The sequence below is a fragment of the Rhinolophus hipposideros genome, assembly GCF_964194185.1.
Source record: "Rhinolophus hipposideros genome assembly, chromosome: 23".
In the NCBI taxonomy this organism is placed as follows: Eukaryota; Metazoa; Chordata; class Mammalia; order Chiroptera; family Rhinolophidae; genus Rhinolophus; species Rhinolophus hipposideros.
In genome coordinates this window covers 10,133,408-10,157,933 of record NC_138069.1, presented here as the reverse complement: position 1 = coordinate 10,157,933, position 24,526 = coordinate 10,133,408, and the positions used below count along the sequence as shown (strand labels likewise).

Here is a 24,526-nt window from a genome sequence, read left to right as displayed (position 1 = left end):
AGGAGGAGCTGTGCTGTGCAGCAAGACCCCAGACGTCTTTCTGCACCATTTGCAAAGGAACCCCTCCAGGAATACCGCTTGCAAGGTAATTCCATTAATGGTGAGGAGTGGACTGCTGATCACAATGATTCAAGACTTTGCTGATGCAGAAAATCCAGAACCTTGAAAGGGTCAGACGTGGCATGTTTTCCCTCAATGCCCTGGACAGTGTTGCAGCCTAACCAGGATGGAGGAGTCTGTTCTCCCTCTTCACACCCTCAGGGCCCTGTCACTAGAGAGACAAAATGCTTCCCATCCCAGCACCCATTTCTGCCACATCCGGAGTCCATTCAAATTCAGAGATGCAAGGCAGTCCTTTCTTCTCTCTGAGAATCATTTTCCCCAAAGGAGACAGGGTTTCCCTGTGGTCTTCTGCTGAAAAAGGAGGATGAGCATCAGCAAAAGGACTTTCTGGAAGGTCCACAACTGCATTATGTAAAGGCAGTTATTACACTCCCACATGCATCAGGAATTGTGTCCTAAAAAGAAAGCCCTTTCTATCTTGTCGCTCTTAGCCCATTAACTCAGACACCTTCTCCTCCCACTTTTTCTCAGTCACACTCTTAACTCCTTGATTACTTGGAAAGTCCTCTGTGAGGTTTATATAGAAAGATGATTGACGTGTCATAAAGTATGCCCCACACACGATCTAACAAACACGTCACCTGCACCCCCATACACATGTCCCAGCCTGCCCCTTAAAAATGACAGAGGTGGCTCGCCAGGGAGCTGACAGTTCTAATTAAGGAGAGAGAATTGATTAGCTTAGACACAGCAATGAGAACTCTCTGGAGAACCCAGTGAAAGCCTGGAGACATGTCTGGGCAAAACACAGAGAGTTAGGGAAGAGAAATGTGCATATTGTGACCATACGAGGTGATGTCCTCAACAGGACTTGAGCAATGCTTGCGTTGGAATGAGCCCCCTTCATTCAACCTTTCTCCATCCTCATCCACCCATCATCCAATTATCCGTCTACCTAATCATCCACCTTCCTTTTACCCACTCCACCTGTTTATGCATTCATCCATCCACTCACCCATCCATCCATCCTCCTTTCATCTATCCATCCAGAGAGTCACCATCCTCTATTTTCACCCACCTTTCCACTCAGACATCCATCTATCCATCTATCTGAACTCTATCCAGCCATCCATTCATCCAGCTGCAATGTTTTCAATCTCTAGGTTCATTTATGTCCTCAGAAAACCATCCGGCCACAAATCCACTTATCTACCTATCCATCCAACCAGCCTATTGAATGCAGGATGTAAGTCCCCTTTGCCCCAGACTTCCCATGAATCTGTGGCATCTTCCCCTCCCTACGACACACTCAAAGTGACATCCCTCGGCTCTGGATGGGCGATATCAAAAGTCCCAGGTAATTTAGTTTGTTCATATTGGGAGATTATTTATCTGTGTTCTCTAGAAAATGGAAACCATAGTAGATCTTGCTGATTATATTACCCAACTGAGAGGCAGAAATAATCCTGGAGGTGGCAAGTTAAATCACTACTTTGTAATTTGCTAGAATAAAACTAAGACCCAAAGAAATGTTTTCTCTCCCATTTTATAGTAATTTTACCATTAAACTGTCTTTGATTGCAACTCATAACAATGAAAGAAAAGGAAGAAGGATATCTTCAGCCCAGCCAAGAAATGTGTTCTGCTGAACATTAACGATTTTCCCCACAAGCAAAAACACTGGACATCATTCCCAGAGTAGCCACAGCCCACCTAAAATGATGAGAGGAAGTGGACCAGGGTCACAGTGCATGAGCCAGCTGCTTCATCCTGCCTCTCCCCCAGAGAAAGCCACCAAGGCCTCTTGCTGGGGCTGAGACCTGGATGGCCGCCACTGGAACAGCCCAGATGAGTCAGCATGGCAGTGTTTCTTGTGAAGACTGCCAGAGACACCTGGACTCAGGGAGTCAAAGTCCAGAGGTCTTATGCTAAAGGACTCCCAGCTGGGGTGCGGAGCCAGCTCCCAGGTAGAGATGGACTCTGGGAGAGTCGAGACATCAAGCCACACAGAGGCTGGCCATGATCACTGAGGAAGGACCACTGGCCTTCTTCAGCCACAACCACCACATTGAAGGAACTGACCTCCTGGTGCCCAGAAAACCCCCAGAGGCCGGTACCTGTACGTCTGGGTTCCAGAACCCTACACAGCCTGGGATGGACAGACAGGAAGGAAGCTGGATACCGGGCAGGTTGTTCAGCTGGTTGGTCCTCCTGACTTGGACACTCCCCTGAGGCCATACCTCTCACCCCTGTGGACTCTATTACCACGTCACTCTCAGATATCTGTCTCTAGCCAGCTCTCTATTCCCGGTGCCAGACTTAAATATCCAGCTGGCACCTTGACATTTCCTCTCAGACATTTCAACATCATTGCAAAGTAATAGACATTTAAAACTCAACCATCCAAATCCAGGCCAGTGATTGTCTCCACCAAACCTGACCTTCTCTCCTTAAGGAAGTGGCACCGTCATCCCTCCAGCCACCCCACTGGGCCAGCAGACACCTGAGAGACACCCTCCACCCCTCCCCTTTCCTCGTCCGCGTGCCGAATCCCTCACTGAGTCCAGGTGATCCCACCTCTTACCTCTCTCTCAGAGAAGCTCACTTCTCTGCATCTCCTCCCTCACCACCCTGGCCCAAGCCACCACTGCCCCTCACCCAGACATTTGTAGTCCTTTCCTACCTGGTTTCCTTACTTCTATTCTGGCTGCTGGGCAATCTAGTCTCACCAGGAGCCAGGGTAAGTCCTTCTGCTTAAAATCTTCAATATTATCCCATTGTTCTTAGGATAAAGACCACATTTCCTCCTCTGGTCTTCACGGCTCTGCGTGGGTTGGCTCCAGCCTACCTCACCTGTTCCACCTCCCACCACTGCCTCTTGCTCTCTGTACTGCAGCCACCAGCCATCATTTGACCCCTCTTACCACAGGGTCTTTACACTCTATGCCCACCCCACCTTTCTTGCTTAATTACTTCAGGGTTATCCTTCCAGTGTCAGCTTAGACATGCCTTCCCATGGTAGGAAATCTTCCCCACCATGTACATTTCCTTACGACACTCAACACTGTTTACAATAATGCTTTTATGTGTGTGGTTATTAAATATCTGGCCCCACTGGAATCTAAGCTCCAGGAGGGCAAGGACCATAGAGACTATTTTGCTCGTCACCACACCTCCAGTAAATAATTAGTGCATAAATGAAGAATTAATAAGGACAAGATCAGGGTTCCAATGCCATGGGCCAATCACCTTTTCTCAAAGGAAGTATATACTCCCCACATGACTCAGCCCAAATGTCAGCCCCAATGGCCCTAGACTGACCCGTGATACCTGGCTTTGATTTATTCTTCCCTTGAACGAGAGAGCAGGGAGGCTCAGGGCCACGTGTCCATATACTTGGGGTCATACACCCCAGTGCTCTCCCAGGCATACCCTTGTGTCCCTTCTGAGGAATACCAGGGACATCACAGGACAAGAATAGGCTTCTGTCTCAGAAATCTGGGGTCCACTAAACCAGACTCACCTACCTATCCATGGGCAGTTCCATCTTCCCATGTCTGTCTCCACCCCACATGCAGCCCTTATCTTGCAGGCTCCTCAGCACCCTTCAGAGAAAAACACCATCCCTAAATAACCCCCAGGAAAAGCCACATATATGGGGAGATGTTTTGGGCTGAACCTGGCTGGGCGCATGGCCAGCAAGCTTGACAACATGGTAGGATGAGCCCCTAGGTGTCCATCTGCTGAGACATTGAGGCATCTCCCAGGAGAGGTCTTGGACCAAGAGAGAAAAGGCCAAGCATGACAAACTTGACCTCGAGACCAAGCCTGGTGATGTGAGCAGCTCCATCCCTGATGACTCAACCTGGGTGCAAAACCAAACTCAACCAAAACCAGAGAGCCCTTCTTCTACAAACACTGAGTACCACTGTGCCCGCAACAGGAGCTAACATGAGAAGAGCCACCTTCTCTTTACTTCTGCGTGAGCTCAGGGCCATGTGTGTGAACCTGAAATACGCAGAAAAGTGCCTCCAGGGAGAGACGACAGAGCCCTCAGAACCAGGAGGGGCTACCCAGAGTCAGCAGGGCCCATGGGACCTACCAGGGCCCAGCAAATGGACCTGAAGTAAAAGAAGAGAACACAACTCCAGACGCCACCACAGTCCCTACCTCAACCTGTTCATGGACAGAAAGGGGATTCGCTGGGCACTGGTTCTTCATGAGCTGCGAGAGTCAAAGAAACATGTGAACACGGGCCAGCCAGGATAGAGTTTAAGTCCCCCAGTCACTTTACAAAATTTGTAAAATCAAAATGGTCCCCAGAGACTCAGACCTTCCAAGTCCAACTCCAGAAAGACAGGTTTATGGATCGTTGTTAAACTGCTGAGAAAAGTATAAACCAGGAGACTATTAGACATAAATCAGACAAATGAGGCTGCGGCTCCATCAGTAATGAGGACACCTGGTCGCGGGCCAGCAGCACCTCGGTCTCATGGACACTCGGTTCAGAGTGGATGGGGGAAGGGAAGGCTAAGGCCTGAGCTTCAGTTCCTCCCAACCCCAACCCTGAACCCTCTGCCACTGAACTTTAAGCAAAGGAAGGCAGCAAGAGAGTCTGGGTCGTAGCGGGTGCTGAGTAAATGCTGTGGGGTGAAGGACGAGACATAATTGGCACTTCTTGCAATTACACGATGTGACAAAGGTACCTGAGCCAGGCCAGGGGAAAGAGAGGATTAACCCCCAAAACAGTAGTTCTGGGAGCAGGCGTGTGTCCCGGGGAAGAGGAATAAAGGAGGCTAGAAGGAATTTGTCTCTTTTGGAGGTTAGGCTGAGCCCCAACACCAGGGCACCTTGTTGCAAGGCCCACACATCCCAAAGAGAATAGCCTTGGCCACTCACAAGACATGGCAAGCAGGCCCTTCGCCTAGCCACCCTGTCACCGCTCCTGACCAGAGAAGGCACGCCAGGGACGTTCAAAAGAGGGAATCCCCAGAGGAGAGAGGGTGCTCTGCCCCCAAGTCTGTACAGGAGCTTTGGGGTGCCGCTGGGGAGGGGCAGAGGTGCCAGCAGGAAGGAGGCCTCAGCTCACCCCCCAGATGTTTCCTGAACTGTGAAATCTCAGAAGTGTGATGGGGAGAAAGGGAGGAAAAGACAAAATTCCTATATCCATTTTACACGGGAGACTGAGGCTCTCAGGTTACATGAACTGCCCCAGATGAGGTAGCCAGGTGGGCTCAGCCACCTGTCTCATCTCCTGCCCAGATGGCAGATGCCAACATCTGCAAATGCTCCCTCTACCTGGACTGGGCACACCCTGACGGCATTTCCCCCTGGACATGGAACCACTCCCCAAAGCCCCATTCATCCTTGACCAAGTACCCACTCCCCACTCATCTTCCAGGTCCTGAGCATCAGGCTGAGCTGGAGTGGACACCACAGACAAGCCAGGACCTTCCTCAGACCCCCCAGGACTCCCAGCTCCAGTGGGGTGAAGCCCAGGCAGAATGGCCTGACGGCCCCCAGCGCTCCCCACTGCAGCACCACTGTGGCTCTCGTTAGAACAGATAACCCTGGTGATGAACGAAGGGAAGGAAAGCCTGCCTTCTGCTCCCGCCCCAATTTCACCTCCACCACTAGTGACCGAGACGCTAACCTGCAACAGCATAGTGATGACAAGCTTGAGATGGCGAGGATGGTCACCTTTTATTTTACTTTGTAAATTACTTTCCTGAGGGAAGACATAAAACTGAGCCAAAATAGTGGAGTTAAAATAATTTGGAATGTTTTTACCTAGAAATGTCAGTGTGGAGTGAACAAAGTTCAAGCCTTGAAACAGGTCTCTCTCACCTGAGGCCCGGCTCTGCCATCCACTGTGACGACCTTGGCTCTCAGTTTATCCAACGAGCATTTACTGACCACCCCTGACAGCCTGGCTGTGTCACAGGCACTGGAACACAGCAGCAAACAGGTGAGACACGCTTCCTGCTCCCCAGGAGCTTATAGTCTAGCGTGAACAAGGTAAACAAGTAAGTTCAGACCGTGATAACAGTCATAACAGCTTATATTTTCCAAGCACTGGGTCAGTGTCAGGCACTGTCCTCAGTCTGTTACATATCTCACTCCTCTGACTCTATGAGGGAAGGCCTATTATTATCTCCATTTTACACATGAAGAGCAGAAGGGTTACATAACTCATCCAAGGTCACACAGCCAGTAAAAGGGGATCAACAACAAAAAACAGGGTGTGTCTGCTTCTAAGCCCTCTCTCTCAACCCCCTCACTCTGCACCTGTGGTGATAAGACCTGTGAAGGAAACAAACGGGGATGGACCAGAGCGATGGGCTGAAGCCTTTTTCACACAGGCAAACCAAGGGCTACTTCTCTAAGGACAGACAGAGACCTGAAGGAAGTGAGAGAGGGAGCACCAGAGGAGCAGCAGAAACTGCAACACTAAGCCCAGATGTAACACCAAGCTGGAGTGTGAGCAAGGCATTAAAGGGGGCTGGTGCAGCTGGCAGGCAGGAGGAAGGCAGTGAGAGGGATGAGGCTGGAGAGGGAGCCACACCCAGATCTCCTTGGCAAAGAGGGAGGGTTTGATTCAAGTTACACAAAAAGCCCCCGTGACCATGCCCTGAGCCCGGGGACCACCACGCTGATTCATTCTGGTGGAAGGTGGGTGGGGCAGGACCTCAGACACTGGTTCTCCATTTCCTCATCTGCCTTTGGACCCCAGAACCTTCCAAGGCCTTTAAGGAGATCACATAAGATAAAGCCTTAGTGTTCATGGAAAACGGAGGTCTCATGTGCTGCTCGGGGGTGCCAAACGTCCAGGGGCGGCATGAGGCCCACCCCAGGGTGAGGATGGAACCTGTAGGCTCATTTCTTAGTGAGACCAGAGCCCCAGCTGCCAGAGGGCACCTCTGAATCCAGTTGGCAGACAATTTGGCACAAGTTCCCTGCCAAGCTGGCCTCTCCTGCCACTACTTTCCCATTTGGTACAAAATTGTCTTTTCCCTCCCAGACCTGCCAGTCCCTAAAAGCTAATTGTACCACAGTTTTGTGCCACAAAAGCCAAGGGGGTGTTTTTGTGTCCATTTAAACGTACAGTGAGGAAAATGCTGACCACAGAGAATGAGGGATGAATTTGTGGACATCTGCTCATCCCCACTGCCTGCGCCCCATCCTGACAGGACTGTCCCCTCACTTGTCCCTCCATATACTGGCACACTGGACCAGGAGGTGTGAGGGTGGAGGAGCAGCGTTCAGGAAATACTTGTTCCCTTGAATTGTCACATTACTATAACAATATTAATATTAATAACAATAAAACTTACTTTCCTTGAGCCAGACAATTACTGAACGTGTTTCGGTTAATCCTTACAACAACCCTACAATGCCCATTTTGTGGATGAGAAAATCAAGCCCCAGGGAGGGTAAGTAAGGTTTCCAAGGTCACACGGGTGGTGGAGACAGGATTTGAACTGAGTGGGCCCTGTCTGACTCGAGTCTATTAGTTATACCTCCCCGAGAGGATCTTTCTACAACAGACACCAGGGTGGGGATATCCCACACTGAATGCCAATATGCCTGTTTCACCTGAATGAACAAGAATAGTTAACATTTACTCACAGATGCCAGGTGCAGTGCTAAGCACCTGACACACACTATGTTTAATACTCACAGGGAGATTCTAACATTACCCCATTTCCCAAATCAGGCAGCTGAGTTCAGAGAAGAGAACTAAAGGCTTTGGGCCTGGGTCACAGGGTCACGCCTCTGAGCTCAGGGCTGTCTGAGTCCATGACCAGTCATGTGTTTCTTGCTGGGACCCCATTATCCTGGGGTGCTTGCTCTGAGGCAGACTAGAGTCAGGGGTTCCTCATCACCTCCCCCACCTCCAGACTGGAGCTTTCGGTCCTGATGAGGAAAGCAGGCTAGGAGCTGCTCTCCTGGGATATGTACTCCCCAGAGGAACTGCTCCGGCTTCAGCTCTTCCAGGCAGGGCAGGCAGACAAGCTGTGCCCAGGCCAATGAAACCAAAAGAAAGGCCCCAAGCCAGGTAAGCCCTCTCCTGCAAAGCACCTCAGGCCCTGGAGTGCAGACCTACAGACGTGTTGGGTCCTCAGTGTCCCTGTGTCCTGGGAATGCCCCACCATATGAACCCCACCTCCAGACAAAGGACATTAAGGACCACCCCACCCCCACGGGCCCCCACACCCAACCCACACTGCACCTCACCTCGCTCAGCTCCTTTGCTGGTGGACGAACGGTCTGGCCATAGAAGTCGGGGTGCAATATCACAGCTCAAGGGCTAGAATGGAGGCCCAGACAAGCCAGGAGGGACCATGCAATACAGGGACGCTGCCTATTCTCCCCTCCCAGACGGCGCGTGCAATCAGCACCGTCTCCTGCTCCTGCGGGCAGGCCCACCCCTGCCCTAAGGAGGGAAGCCGTATGGAACCGTGGGCGAAGCAGCTGTTTCTAGCCACCGAAGCCAGTGCCCTCAAACGCTCCTGTGCACAGCCACGTCCTCCCTAGCTGTTAGGTTCAGCCCTCTCCCTTCACTTCCCTGGTACTCATATCCCACTGTGGGGCTTCTGTGGGCCCAGAATGGTGCTGGGCCCTCACACACATTCTGGTTCATCTTCACAGTCACTCCAGCAGATAGCACTATTATGGTCGTCTCCATTTTACAGATGAGGAAACTGAGGAACAGAAAACTCAGATGCCTTGCCTGCCCTCAGTTACCCAGCTCATGTGTGGTGGAGCTGGGACTGAGGCCAGGCCTGTCCAATTCCAGAACCTTCCACCTCTCCCTCAGCCTCCAAGCTCCACTGGTCATCTCTGCACCCCAATCTCCTGAGCTGCAGACCCCAGGGTGCATCAGGAGGTGGGAACTGCCCCTCACTGTCTCCTTCCCAGGGAGCTGCACTTTCCAGCTTCTCTCCCCCACCTCCTGCTGCAGGGGCTCCTTGTAAAGGACTGGCTGCCCGGATTACAAGCTCCGAGGCTACCAGCCCAAGTTCAGGTACTTTCTTTCCGCTGCCTGGCTGCACTGTGGCAGCTCTGGGCTCCCCAAATGTTGTTTACTAATAAATCCTTGAGAATTTATAATAAAGTTGATGGGGCCTAACTGATGAGCCCAGGACAAAAGGGAGCCAATTACCCGACATTCTCTGCTATGATCTTAAAACAGATGTTTGAGCATGTAAAATTATGGCTTGTGGTTGGGAACTGCTACAGTTCCAACCTTCCCTTTTACTGCCACTCATAAATGTTAAACACGGCGAAATCTACATCTGAAATTCAGTTGTTGCCATTTTGTCCCACGCTTCTGAAGCCAAGGCTTCATTTAGAGTTGGTATCCCGGTAATTACCCTGCAACTCCAAGAACGGTGTGCAGAAAAGAACTGGCACAAGTACAGTAGAGGACCCTCCCGGGACCAGCCGGTCCTGCGGTACGGGTGAAAGGAGTCACCAGCCTCTGCCCTTTGTGGTTCACACTCCAGGTGACTCATATCTAGACAGTAGTCTGGGCCCTTCCCACTCTTCCAGAACCTAAGTCGGTCTGACTCTTGTCACACTTACCTGGGCCAAGTAGGAAGATGGGTTCTTGTACATTTGGGGCTATCCCTGGTTCTCTGGAATTTCCCCAGAGCCCCCCACAGCAGGGACTCTGGGAAGCTGAGGGTGGGGGTACAACCAGCTCTGCTCACCTGCCTCCTCACACAACTGCCTACAGAGGAAGTAGGAGGTGTGGAGGTAGGAAGAACAAAGCAAAGGAAGTCTAGGAAAGTGGAGGTCTGCAGGATTCTCAACAAAGTTTGACATCTTTGCTCAAACCAGAGGCCCTTTCCGACAGGCCAGTCCTCAGAGCAACACAAAAACCTTCGGCCCACCCCGTCCCATCTCTGAGCACATGTGCCCTGGAGGTCCCTAAGATACCCACACATACAAAGGCATGCTGTGGGTTGAGTCATGTCCCCTGAAAAGAGACATGTTGAAGTCCTAAACCCCAGTACTTCAGAATGAGATCTTATATGGAAACAAGGTCTTTCCAGAGTGAATCAAGGTAAAATGAGCTCATCAGGGTGGGTCCTAATCCATTATAACTGGTGTCCTTATACAAGGGGGAAATGTGGACACAGAGACAGACCCACACAGAGGAAAGACAGTGTGAAGACACAGGGACAATGCCACCTACAGCTAAGGAGTACCTGAATTGGCTACTCGAAGCCCAGAGGGAGACACGGAGCAGATTCGCCCTTGCAGCCCAGAAGGAACAAATCCTGCCAACCGGACACCTGCGTTTCAGACTTCTGGACGCCAGAACTGTAAGACAATAAATCCTGTTGTGCCAGCCCCCCAGTGCGTGGTTCTTTGTTACAGCAGCCACAGCAGCTGAATACACCCACCGTCATGGAGACACCGAGTTAGACAGTAACAACAAAGCCAAGAACAAGCCATTGGGCATCTTTAGGGGCACAGCTTTGCCCTTGGCCTATGAAAGGTCCAAGGCAGAGGTAGGTCTAGGGCATGAGCTTCCTCCAGACCCCAGAGAGGGATCCAGCGAGGTGTTCAGGCGGTCCCATGTTTTTGGTAAAGTTGTAAACTGGACCGTTTTAATCCAAATAGGGCTGAAAAGAAAGTGTAATCCCCACCAACTCAGACTATGAAATAAGAAGAAAAAGGCCCCAAAGAGCATGCAGGCAGAATCACCAGAGCCTCCTCTAAAGCTCCTGAATACACTACCCAGCTCATCCCCCAAGAGCACGGGGTGAGAGGGAGGTAGGGAAACCCATCCCCATTTTCACCAGGAAGACAAAACTGCCATTGATAGCAAGTGTCGGTCCACTGGGAACAAAGAGATGGGCAGGCAGAAGAGACATGAGGGCCTGGCCAGGGAAGACTGTCCCAGTGTCCTCTTACGGGGAAGGCCGCCCCACGGTCCAGACACCCCCACGCTGGACTCTTCTCAGTGACTCAAGACAAGTGTATTCCTTTTTCCAACTTGCTTTAGAGAAGAGATGAGGCCACTTGTCAGGAAACCAGTGAATGACCTTGATCCGTGCAGTTATGAGTGGGGGCCAGCTCCCCCAGAGAAACCTCAGCCAAAGCCACTGTATAGCTGGATGCTGGCCCCTGGGGAGTCTGGCTGAACGAGGACAACAAACGGTCATGTCCGGGAGTGAGTGCTACCTGCCTGGCCCCGTTGTCACGTTCAGGAAGACCTCTCCTCCAGCAAAGCCCCAGCACCTTCAAATCCCCCTGCAATGAAGGCCAGGAGCTGGAGGAGGTGGGGGCGGTGGAGAGAAGCCACTTCCCAAATGGATGATTTTGCCCCTCCAGACATATGCCATGTCTTAACATGTGAAACTGCTCTTCCTGCAAAGCAGATTCCCTCTGAATCTACTCAGCACATGAGCCCCCACTTACCCCCAGAACCAGGCTCGTTCTCCACAGTGAACCAGCCAGCCCTAGAAGCACCGTCATCCGGAACTCAGGCCCTCTGCTCCCGCCCCACAGCCAACCATCCATCAGCCTCACGCCTGCCAGGCTCCTCAGCAGTTCTATGCCTGCCTGGTCCTCCTCTGCCCTCCCTACAAACAGCGGATACTCTACAATGCAAATCAGAGCACGTGCTGCGTCCCCTTAAAAATTTACCAGGGCTTACCCACACCCTCATCCAAGGTCCCTTTGTCTCCTTCCGGAAGATACAAGGGTTCCAAGCCCCAGGAACGCCTACCCAAGAACTATGCTCCCCACCCCCCCAGAAAGCTGCTCGTATGGGTGAGCTACCTGTCTGTCCTCAGAGGAGCGCCTCCGCATAGGCCCTGCGGCCAGGCTTGCAGCCACACGCAGCCCCCAGACCTGGAACGCCTACTGAGCTATCTGACCTTTTGTCCTGCCTGCTTGAGGAAGCCACATCAGGCAGCAGCGCCCCCTAGCAAAATGTCTGGTGCCTGGGAATTGCAACTTGGGGGCAGCTCTTCACGCATGTACCCAGGTGCCCTAAAGCGGCAGGGGACGGTGAGGACACGTTCCTTCTCCCTCCCACATCCCCAGGCCAGATTCCTCCTTGCTTGATATACCCTCTCAGGGGTCACTGTGGCCTTTCCCATAATCCGACCTTACCCACCATCACTCCCATCTCTGATGATGTTTATCATCTTCAATTTCAAAAGGCCCCCCAATTTCAAAAGCCCTATATGAAATAATGGCTGCAAAAGAAGGGTCAGGAGGGGCACGTGTGTGGCTGTACCCACTGACCCCTGGCCGTGTACCTCTGGTCACTCTCTGCCTCACGCTTCGCACGTCAAGTTGTTTGTCAGTCCTGCACACCTTTGGTGTTCCCTCCATCTTGACCACCTTCACCAAACCCTCCCTGTTCTTGCTTATGGTTCCACCTCCCACTTGTCCTTTACTTCTCAGCTCCTGACTCACTCCCTCAGGCTTCTCCATAGCTCTTTGTTTCTCTCCATCACTAGCCGGTAGTGATCGCTAGTTATCTGCTTACTTGTTGCCCCCATTAAACTAAGAGCTACATGAAGACAGCTGTGGGCCCTTGGATATTTGCATCCCAAGGCCAGGGCAGGGCCCCGTGGCTGCTCAGAGAATGTCTGTGGAAGGGACCAACAAGCCAACAGATGCAGGCCGGGCTCCCCATTTGTTGCAGCCACCGTTCCCCTCAGAAAGCTGCCAAGTGAAGTCCTCCAGTAGCCGCTTCTAGCCGCCCAGTCCTGGGAGGTGGGCACCCTCATAGCAAGGCCAGATTGGCAGGAGCCATGTATTTTGTACACTCAAATTCACGGGAAGCAATTTCATTAACAGATAGTGCTGCTTGCTGAGTCCGTTCCAATTCAGGGCTTCTTTTGAAAGGGTCCTTAAAAGCTGAGTGAAGCCGGCTGAAGAGCTGAGTCTAATCTAATGGAACTTGTGTGACACTATATCTCACCTGGGGACAGCGAGGCCTTTCCCTTGAACTGTGGGGACCCCTCTGAGCCTCAGAGTTCTCCTGCAGCTTGAGGTAAACAGAGCTGTGCGTACCGGAAGCTGGGCTCTGAAGGCTGTGGGTCCAGTTAGAGAAGGAAAGTTAACTTAGCAAATGCTTCTCCATCCTGGTGAAGCCTCAGCCTGGCCAGGAGAAAGACGTGCAGAGAGAGAAGTCGCAGACTTACCTACCCTGTGAGGGCTTGGGAAGTGAGACACACCTTGGAGATGAGCCAAAAGCCGGTCCGCCGGAGAACAGAAGCTCCGCACACTAGTGATTATAAGTCAGCGCAAAATTCAGGTAGCCCAAGTCGCTCCCAGGGCCCGTGTCTCCTGGGTGTAGGCAGGGAGCTGCTCAGCCCTGCCATCAGAAGTAGTTCTCAGGAAACTCCTCACTCGGCTTGGCATGTCTTAAGGAACACTGCATTTTCCTCTCTTCTTACTGGCCGCAACTATACTCCACTCCCTCCTTTTCTACCTCTTGCCCACAACCACCTTCACCTCAGCTGTTTATTATGTCAATCAAGAGCCTCATCTGTTTCCCCTTGCCCAGATTCTCCATCCCCAGAGCAAAGCATCAGCATCACCTGGGAACTTGTTAGAAATGCAAGTCTTGGACCTCATTGCAGACCTCCTGCATCAAAACCTCTGAGGGTGGGGCGGGTCGATTGATTCAGTTGGTTAGAGTGCACTGCTTATGACACCAACATCGCCAGTTCGATTCCCACACGGGCCAGTGAGCTGTGCCCTCCACAACTAGATTGAAAACAATGACTTGACTTGAAGCTGATGGGTCCTGGAAAAACACACTGTTCCCCAATTTAAAAAAATAATAATTTAAAAAAATAAAAAATGAAAAAACCTCTGAGGGTGGGGCCCGGCAACCTGTGTTTTAACAAGCCCCCCCCCAAGGATTCAGAGGCACAGTTGAGCCACTGCTTTACCTCACAGGTGAACCAAAGAGGTGACCCACAGCAAGGGTCCTCCCCACCCCTCTCTCTGCCCTGCTGTTTCAGTTCAGTCTCTTGTACCCATTCTCCTGATTTGGCATTACAGAAATCTGGAAAACAAGCTGGCCGAGAAAGCACTCACAGAAGATGCACAAGAGAGGAGACAGCCCTCTTTACAGGGATGGAAGTGGAGGAGAAGGCCTGTGGACCCTCATACACCAGGGAAACTTGTATCTTTCATACTACTCAGAACGGGGATCTCTACCACGAGGTAAGGAGAGGAGACTAAACTGTGTCCAGAGGCAGTTATTCCGAAGCTGGTCTTAATCCTCTGTAGCAGACGCCCGGGATTCAGAGTCACAGGGTGGCCAGTTAGCTCAGTTGGTTAGAGTGTGGTGCTAATAACACCAAGGTTGCCGGTTCGATCCCCACATGGGCCACTGTGAGTTGTGCCCTCCTTAAAAAAAAAAAAAAAAAATCTGGTATTCAGAGTCACACAGTTACTTCCTGGGAATCTCTATCCAGAGCTGGACACCCCCACCCTCTACAGAGGTCAGGGTCAGCCCCCTGCTGGGACTACTAGTGGAATCACATTAAGTCAAGAGGAAAGGCTCAACACAACAGGAACAGTGGGACATCTGACATTAGGTAAGATGGATTCCTGTGTCACTCCAGGGGCAGGAAGTAATACTCCCCCCAGTCCCCACCAGGGGCTTGTGGCCATGCCCCCCCAGGAGGAGGTCAGTGCCTCTGTGCCCCTTAGGCTGCCTGTCAACATTGTTCTTCAGGAGCCTGGGCTCCTGGCAGGGTAAGGACAAGAAAGAAGCTTCCTCCCCAGCCCTGGGATTGCTTATGCCTGGGGCAGCTGCACGGCTAGTGAAGCTTTAGAAGGCAAATTACAAGCCCCGTGCTCACAATACTTTTATCCTCTTGTCTTGAATGTATTCCACATCCATCATCTCATGTGATGGACAGGACTGGTGTGACCCCAGTTTTACAGATGAAGAGACCGAGGCTCCTCGAGTTTGTCTTTCCAAGTCAAAATGCAGCCCACGATTACCTAGGAGCTTGTTAGAATTGTGGACACTCGAGCCCCACTCGGACCTGCTGAATCAGAATCTGCCTTTTTAGCAAGACCCCCAGCTGAGCATGAGAAGCACTGGGCTGCATACTTACCCAAGACCTGGGGTTGCTCCAGTAGTCTTTTATGACAGGTGATGTCACACTTAGAGTGAGAAGGACCTAAGGGGTTACTAGCAAAAGCCCCTAACAGAACCTCTGCTCTCTAGCTTGAGGCTTCTGTGAAACCACGCCGATTTGGCTTTTCACTACCCCAAAGGAGAAGAGATGGCCAGCTGTTGCCTCCAAACCCTGGGACTCGTCTTAGAGTGAGCTCTTCAGAGTCTGACCCAAGACAAAGAAGGGCGATGCCGCCCTCACCTGGCAGCTTTGACACTGCAGCTCACACAAGGCTGAAGGAGAACGGGCTAGAGGAGCCACTCCAAGCAATGCTCTACTGGGGCGAATCTGAGGGAGGGCGAAAGCCCCAAAACCTAGCCACGCAACTTTCCAGAAGATAACCTTCAGAACAGCTGGAGTCGGGATTGCCGGCTGCCATCCACGTGCTTTGTGAGCTCTGCTTTGGCCCTTGCTTCATCCAGAAAGTGGAGCCAGATCTGATCTCAAGTATAGTTCTAATGTTCTGGGGTTGTTTCTTCATTGATACGACTGCACTAGTGTTTCACGTATTCACTGAGCACTCCTACACTCCGCGCTTCTCACAGGCTGCGGGTGGCGAAAGGCAGTTGTGAACCAGACAGTCTCTCCTTCAGTCTTACAATGTAGAATGGACAAGGGCAGGACCAGTCACCCAGCCTGGGCCCTCTCGATTTTCTGTCCTATCCCATGCAGCTCTCCTGGTCCTCATGGCAACCTCTGGAGTCCCAGAAGCCTCCACAGTGGCATTGCTGAAAGATACCCTTTCACCTTAGCCGCCCTTTTCTGGAACATCTACTGATTGAGCACATCCTCAGAAATGCTCTGCTGGGATTTACGTCCTGGAAGCTGAGGCATGAAGATGGTTTTCCAAGTGTTTCCAGCTTTGTCTTCCCCAAGCATTATCCAAGTCTTAACTGAAAGGCAGACCAGTCAGTATATTTTAAATTTTAAAGTGTGTGTAGAAAAAACAATGTATGTGGTGGAGAAGGTGATTTCCTGTTAATTTGTGATAAAAGAATTTTAAGTGTTTTTGCTCCCTTCATTGATCCAGGACTCCAAATCTAACAGCCCACCTGGTCTCTGAAGGATGTAAATCCATGACAACTAATAAGAAAGGCCCCAAACACAGCTGTCTATATGTTTTTCTGCTTATTGTGCTTGAACCTGGCAAATCCCACGAAGGCATTAAAAGTGAATATTCCCCCTACCCTGAATATCCTCTCTGCCCTTAACGCTTGTGCCAAACCTGCGCTGATAAGGTCAGGTTATCCTGGCCCTTTCCCTTGGATATTGGACGAACCTGGAAAGCATTCTGTATTTTTTGCACATCCTCTGAGGTCTTCCCTTCCCTGATTCCCCCGAAATGTGCTGCCTCCTTTAGCCTCCTGGAAGTGTTGCTCTTACCTCAACGTGACCGTTTTTCCATCCTGTCTCCTAGTTTACTGCTTCAGAGGACACCTTCATTTCTACACTTACAGCACCTGCTCCAAGTAGCAGTACCCAGCTCACAGGGGGCAAGGGCATTGAGGGTCATGTCCCAGGTCTGCCCCAGCCAGAGGCAAAGGAGAACCTCTCGGGAAAGGGATATACTGGCAACTCCAAGACTGCCGTGGTGTCCAAGTACCTGGTGGGCACTACCTTTGTCTGCACACAGGACACTAGGCCCAACCTTTCTCCCCAAGCTTCTCCCTACTTGTGGCCTCACCGCATGCCCCCGAAGCCCTGCTCCCACAGGATGTAACCCTGCTCACCACGGCCATCTTTCGCTTCCCAGACTCCCTTCATCCCTGACAACCTTCATGCAGCATCATTTCCCTCTAGTTCATTTCCTTCAGTTTCCACTTCCTCTTCCTGATACATCCAAACACCGCCCTTCATTCACTAAACCAAAAAAACTCCAACCCCCAAAGCTTCCTTCCACACCCACCTGTAGCTTCAGGATCTCTCAGATCCATCTGTCTTGTAGGACTTCCTAATCCTACCCAAACTCCCACCAACATCTCACATTGACTTGAACATCTAGACTTGAAGCTCCACATGTCTATTCCGTCTTTTATTCCAGGTTTAAAACCCTGGAGCCATTCTTTTAAAAATGCATTTCTAGTTTTTTTAAGCATTCTAAAATTCCAAAATGCTCATTACACACATCTTGGGAGATACAAACAAGCAAAACATTTTACATACCTAAATTACCCACAATCCCACCTTGGGAGGAAACCATCTCATTTTGAAATATCCATACAGTTTTGGTTTTCATACAAATATTTCATGGTCTTTCCAAACATGGTAAGCTGTGCATACTGTTTTATAAGCTACATTTGTCATGTAAAAAAAATCTGTTAAAGCTGAAGAAAAATGGTTGAAATGGGTGAAGTGTAGCAAAGTGTATTATCAAAAGCCATAAACAAAACATCAGGCTCCTGAAGACGGCCTCGTGTTGCCTTGTAATTACCCCACAAAGGTTAATTGCTTATCCAACTTCTAACAGCATAGTTTTGCCTTCAAGTCAATTCTAAATCTCCCCTCCTCCTGGTACCAAGACTTACGTACCGTTGCCCCCTTAATTTGGCTCATCCCCCAAGTTAAGTCCCACTACGTCCAACTCCCTCAGGCCCAACTCATTCTGTACACATCACATCGGCAGTCCTAAAACACTCTGAACTCAGGCTAGATCTAAGTAGCCCAGTACTCCAGGACCCCAATCTCTCAAGCCCCACCACCTCCGATAGGTCCTCTACAAAAACTTGAGATGCTTGAAGTCTCAAAACCCACTGGTGGGAATGCCTCTGGGTGAATCCTCACCAACCTCATGGGAGCTCTGAAAGGCAGTTCACATTGAGCTTAAGCTGCCCCATTACAAAACCTTCACACCAGCTCTGGCTTTGCCTCCAACACCCTCCCCCAGAGATACACAGGGGACACCGGTACGTCTTCTGGGTAAACAGGGCTGTTCCTCTTTCCTGGTGACACCAACACCCCTGTAAAATGATTATACTTTGGTCCCAGGCTTCCCACTCACCTTACCAGATACCCAGTCCTCTCCCATGGATGGAGGCCCAGGAGAAAACTGACCTTACTAGACACATTTCTTGAAGGTGGCTGGCACAGGTCCTGTAGGCAGCCCCTGGCAGGTAAGCTCCTAGCACAACCAGAGCCCTGGGACGGTTAGGTGGCAGGACTCCAGAAGAATGCTCCGGCCCCCTCCCCACCTAGGCCCCATGCCTTGTACTGTTGAGATCTCTATGATGGTTTCATCCCCTTTCAAAACTCATCTCTCTCTCACACACACACACAGTGGTGGCAATTGTTACTAGCACATTCTGGGTCGGGCATCTGTCCTGCACTGGCCTTCATGGGGCCATAACCCACCCTCTACTATTGTCAAAGCCTCAAAAGCAGGCCCATCTCAGGAGCAAGGGAAGGATTCCTACATCGGGAATGAGCCAAGACTCAACACAGTAGAATGAAAAGAGCAGCATCTTCCCACCCAGTGAGCTGTGGCCCAACGGTTCAGACTGGGGACGTCTCTGACAAGTTAACAACTTTAATTTAGCTAAGAGGGCTCTGACTTCTGGAGAAAAGTTTTCATTGAAAACACACACACACACATACAGATACACACACTCACTCTTCATTATGAAATTAAGGAAACCAATCCTTTGAGTGTCAGACAGCTTTCTTTTATTCATTTTTCCTAAACTTGTCTCATGTTTACTGAACTTTTTCTTAGTGTAAGAACGTGACCTGGGGCTTTAACAAACCAATTTGGACAACGCAACCTGGATAAACGCTTGTCTGCACGTTAAGTCAGCAATTATCACACCCTCGGGCCTGGCTTCCACGTAAATCCAATTGGTCTTAAAGCCTTTCTAAACAGAGAGCAAGCAGACCACATCACCTTCGTTCTAGTTTCAACTTTAAACTTCAAATTCACCCCATCCCAACACCCATGCCCTCCCCCACACAAAAAAATTTTTTCAGAAGAAATGGCCATTAAGGACTGAGTCAGTTGCATAAGAATTGGCTTAATCCTGCAGCCAGAACTCCAAAATAGCTATTGGCCTCAGAGCAAGCCAGTTGGAACTCTTGAAGCAAGATGGGTACAGAATGGACAGAGGACGCTCTAAGAACAGGGCCAATTCCTGGTGCCACAAGCCTTCCATGCATGCTTCCACACCAACATAAATACACTTCCACCCTCCTTCTCTAAGCAAATGTTTCTCCATAGCACTTGAGAGCTTGTAACACCCTAAACTGTTTCAGTGCAGATGGACAGAAACTTATTCTAAATACGCACAGTATAATCATATTTCTAACAGGCCAAAATTAACAGAAGGGCACTGTTATACAGAATAACAATTATTACAGAGATCCAAAATGTAACCAAGAAAGCTTTTAACAGTTTCTAAGGCAGGTACCAGTGCTGGCCTCAATTACAGGCTTCCCTTGGAGTTTCCAAATGTCTCACCCCACCGACACTGCCCAGAGGACAGTCTGTGGCGATGCTGGGGTGCTCCTGACATCGGCTGCGCAGGAAGAACGAGGTGTTGCTGAAGTCCGGCACCACCCTCCTTTAACACTAATTTCAGACTCGTCCAGTATAACCCAGTGTATGTTAGCTTTTCCAATGATCTGTCAGCTGTTTCATACATACAAATTGGCAGATTCGTGACAGATAGTAACATTTAACACACAAGTGACTGTGAATGAGCTAAGAACTTTTTAACTCTTGTCCTAGAACTTCAAGCTATACCTCAAATTTACACAGAACATCTCTCACCTGAATAAGCAGGCCAGGATACAAATCTTTACACCGTAAGAATCAGTTCCTGTTAAATTCCTCATGCCTATATCCAACAATACACTACCCAATTCTAACCTTCCGAAGAAAAAATTAATTAGGCTTTGACGCTTGGGGTATTAGTGACACATACTTTCAGGAATGGACTTTCTCAGGAAGAACCTCCAGGTCTACATTCCTCCGTTAACAACTTGCTCTAGGTGAAGGGGTCTCTTTCCCGGAGCAGCACATGGCATCTGTAATGGGGACTCCTTTACGGGGCGCGGATACGAAGGGCTGGGAGTCCAAGTGGAGCAGAAGTGAAATGTGGGGCAGCTCAGAGCACACCTTTGTTGTTCTCTGTTAATCCATGCCATGCCATGCTCTAGATCTCAGGAACAGAGGGAGACCCCACCCCCATCCCCACACCAGGCGGGGAGACTTTGCGGCAATCTTCACAACAGGTTTTTGAAGCACAATTAGGGTTCCTGCCATATGTAACAATGAAAAGTTTGCTTGATCGCGCGAGTTTTCGCTACAGCTCAACTTTCCAAAACAAACTTATCTTCATATAAGCATGATTTAAACATAAAAGGAGTGAAGCATAAGCTCAGTAACACTAACTGGGCTTCTAAATAGTACCATTATGAAAAAGATACAATGCACTTAATTTCTGTATCTAACTATTTAGAAGTCAAAATGCTCCATACAGAACCTATATCCCCTCCCCCCAAACCCCCCTAAAAACTGACTAAGAAATGTCCAGTATTTGATTGCTCTAGTTGATATTTAGAACAAAGTTGACAACTTAAAGCTTTATAATAGTCTGTTTTAATATAAACAATTGTTGGAATCAATCAATGTCCATTTCTGGAAGCTTCTTGTCTGAATCCGAAGGCCCAGCTGGGTCTGTACCCTGCTCGGCAGCCTGAGGGCCTGGGCTGTCTCCTTGTCCGTCCACTGGTCCATTCTGCTCTGCATTTTTTTGCTCTTCTTTTGGAGGTTCCACTTTGGGTTTGGGCTTTGAAATTATAGGGTTACAGATACTAGTCAGCTCCTAAAATGGTACAAGAGAAAATTATGGTTTCTTATAAAATAACAAATTTTACATGACACACAAAACCCAAGTCCACCCTCTCCTACCCAATCCCCAAGCCAGAAGCTAAGATGCAATGAAGTTCCCTCCTAAATGTCTCTTTTAAGGGCTACTAATAAGTAACAAGGCTAACAATACTATTTAATATTTAAAACCATAAAATACCTTAATTTTAGCTTGAACCTCTTTTGCCTTGACAACTGGATCCATGGTTGGACTCTGCTTATTTTGCAGATTCAGTTTTTTATTCATCCACTCCATGGCCTCATTGGTGCTTTTTTCCACCTTCATCACATCAGCAGGATCCAAATGGTCATACTGGTCCTCCTGCAACAACCGTGAACCAAACATTGTCAAAGGATGACACTCCCTACCCAAGTATCATCTAGTACTTCAGTCTTTCAAGAAGTCACAATCTCTCCAAAAATGGAGCACATTTAGCCTCACAATCTAAACAAACATTCAATTCCTTTAAAATTCAAGAAAGGAAAAGTAACCCCAATTTTTAAAACACTTAGTAAATAGATTTAAAGGTCAAAAATATACATAAGGTAGCAATAAAAAGGCTTCAACAGTATACACAGTGCATGGTTTACAAAACACCGTGTAAAGATTAATTTCACAATGCAAAAAATTACATGTCATCAGCTATGAGAGCCGAGGTTTAGGTGTGTGCTCATTAGGAACCAAATAATGAATACAATTTTTTAAAGGCCTTTCAGAGGCCCTCCCAAAAAAACCACGCTCAATTTGTCTCTCTTAAAGTTCCTTAACAGACAATACATTGAAAACCTGGAGTATAGTGGGGTGTGGTTAAAAACCCAAACTCTAGAGTCAGACCTCAGGCCAAGTCCCAGGTCCCTGAGCACTAACCCTGGGGGTTGCTTAAGGACAGTGAGATTTAAAGAAGTTAGAAGTCACCTATAAATGCTGCTAGTACTGCCTGCGTCAGCAGGGGTCTATGAGGATTTCATGAGACAACGTAATCGTATGTATGAAGTATGTGTCATGTACTGCTCAAAAATGAACAAGCAGCAGTTTACTGTTGAGACAGTGCTCCATCTGCGTAACAAGCCCAATTATGTGCCTAGTATGTCCTCAGACAGGCCATGATGGAGGAGGCTAAGTCACCGAGGAAGTATTCACATCAAGAAAAGGAAATCGCACATTATTCAATTCGAGTCCACCGACTAAAGAGAAGCAGCGATTCTCAGAGTTCTTAATAAGATTCAACAAAACATTATACATTAACATGCAAAAAGAAAATATTATTAAATAACAGTTAAAGGAACAAGAAAAAAACTATGTAAATGCCTCAAAACTTAACTCTACCAAAACAACAATAGGGAAGAGGGGGAAAAAAGGTACCTTGTTTTTGAAAGAGCTGATTACTTTCATATACTGTTGGATTTGTTTCCCTAGTTCTTCAAATAATTTTGGTCTTTCTTCGGATTCCTGGAATCTTGTCTTAATAGGTTGACCTAGATTCTTAACAGAAGAGAGAATACACAAATTCTTCACAGAGCAGTTTGAACTATCTTAGTATTGTTTCTACTGAGTACAGACTAAAGTACATTTAATCTCCATGCACTATATATAAGAAGTTAAATATTTTCTGCAGCCCATTGAATACATACCAGGCTAGATGTGAGAATACACCTCAATACTGCTCCCTGTCCACTTCATCTTACCTCCTGAGCCCTAATTCTCAAAACACAGTGGGGAGACAACCAACTAGTAGGTGCCCCTGATAATAACACACAACACTAAATATGAAGTACTGTTGCCGAAAAAAAAATTTTTTAACCTGCATCTGATGAAGCCTCTGGATCTAAACCAGCAATTTACTAGATATTATTAAACACCATAGAGATGAAAATCAGCAAAATCCAGACAGTGGGCAAATCCTACGGGATGCATGGATCTGGTTTTTCCTCAACTAAACAAGGGGGGGACATGATAGACAGAGAACTATACAGATTTAAGAGACTTATCAACCAAATGTATGTGGATCCTGAGTCAAACACACTAGAAAGTAATTTATGAAACAATTGGAACTTGAAAACTGAATATATGGTGATATTAATGGGGGTATTAAGGAATTTTTTAGGTGTGACAATGGTAAAGCTGAAGGTGACATTTTCTTTTAAATACATATTGAATAATTTTGGATAAAATAACATGTGGGACTTTCTTCAAATAATGGGGACTGAGAGGAAGCATAAATGAAACAAAACCGGCCATAAGTTGCCAACAGTTGAAGCTATTCTCTCTACAGTGGTACCTCGGTTTTCGAATGTCTCTACTGACATTTCGGTTTACGAACGCCATAAATTTTATGGATCTATGGTGTCATTAGACAGTAAAACTCATGCTAAATTTGCAGTTTTAGGGGTTGATTTTGAAGGCTACAATGGATTAATCCATCTTGCATTAGTTTCTATGGGGAAAACGTGCCTCGGTTTTCGAATGTTTCCGAACCCGAACGGTCTTCCGGAACGGATTACGTTTGAAAACCGAGGTACCAGTGGAATTGCATGTGTTAGACATCTCCCATAATAACCAGTAAAACAAACACTCAACGGGAACTCCTCACTGGAGGCTCTTGCTATTCTTGCCAGGACGATAGGAAAGTGCAGGCTCTGACGTGAGCAATGCCATTCCAGGTTAGTCACATGGCCCAGCTTGACAAGAAACTAAGTAACCCAGAGAAATGTGAGAAGTCCTTGTGCATTTGCATCCTCTCCCCACCAGAAGCCCTCAACCTTAGTTCTTTGTCCTTTTACCCGTAAGGTTTAAGGATCAGATTCTCTAAATACAAAACCAAATGCTCTGCCTTACTGAGAATCAAAGCCAGGTACACAGCCCTGGCCCGAATGTAGACAGGTGCCTTCAGGATGGGACACCCTGCTAGTCTCTGTATCTCTTGACAACAAGAACGCACTCAATCTCCAATTCAGTGAACATTTTAAGTCTAAACTCAGTTTTCAGAAAAATTCTTTTGTTACTATGAGGTTCTAAAAGTGAGAAAGATAGTGAACCAGAGTGAGAAAGCGTATAGTTCTTTATTACTTGCCATGAGAATTCCTCCCTTTCTGAGATGCTCTCCTTAGAAACTACAGCATGGGTTCAGAACACCTCTGCTTTTGAGAGTCACTTACTGGTTTTTGTTTTGTCTTTTTTTTTTTTTAGTTTCAGGTGTGCAAAACAAGAAAATGATTAGACATTTACACCCCTCACAAAGTGATAACCTCGCCAAGTCTACTACCCCCCTGACATCGTACAAGGCTATTACAATACCACTGTCCCTATGCTGTACTTTACAGCCCATGACTGTATTTGATATCCAATATAATTTCATATTAGTTTCAGGTGTACAGCGCAGTGGTTAGGCATTTATATTATCTATGAAGTGATTTCCCCCTCCCC

General features: G+C 48.5%; 1 protein-coding gene across 1 annotated transcript in view; it reads right to left on the bottom strand.

Annotated features, from left to right (window-relative positions):
- Window positions 1–18,879: 18,879 nt before the first annotated feature.
- HSPA4 (heat shock protein family A (Hsp70) member 4) overlaps window positions 18,880–24,526 on the bottom strand; it is a 39,266-nt gene continuing 33,619 nt past the window's right edge. Inside the window, exons 17-19 of the mRNA XM_081034943.1 lie at window positions 22,466–22,585; window positions 21,263–21,424; window positions 18,880–21,058 (exon numbers count right to left, since the gene is read on the bottom strand). Of these exons, the coding sequence (XP_080891069.1) occupies window positions 20,855–21,058; window positions 21,263–21,424; window positions 22,466–22,585 (486 nt within the window). The 3' untranslated portion in view covers window positions 18,880–20,854. The remainder of the gene's footprint in view (window positions 21,059–21,262; window positions 21,425–22,465; window positions 22,586–24,526) is intronic.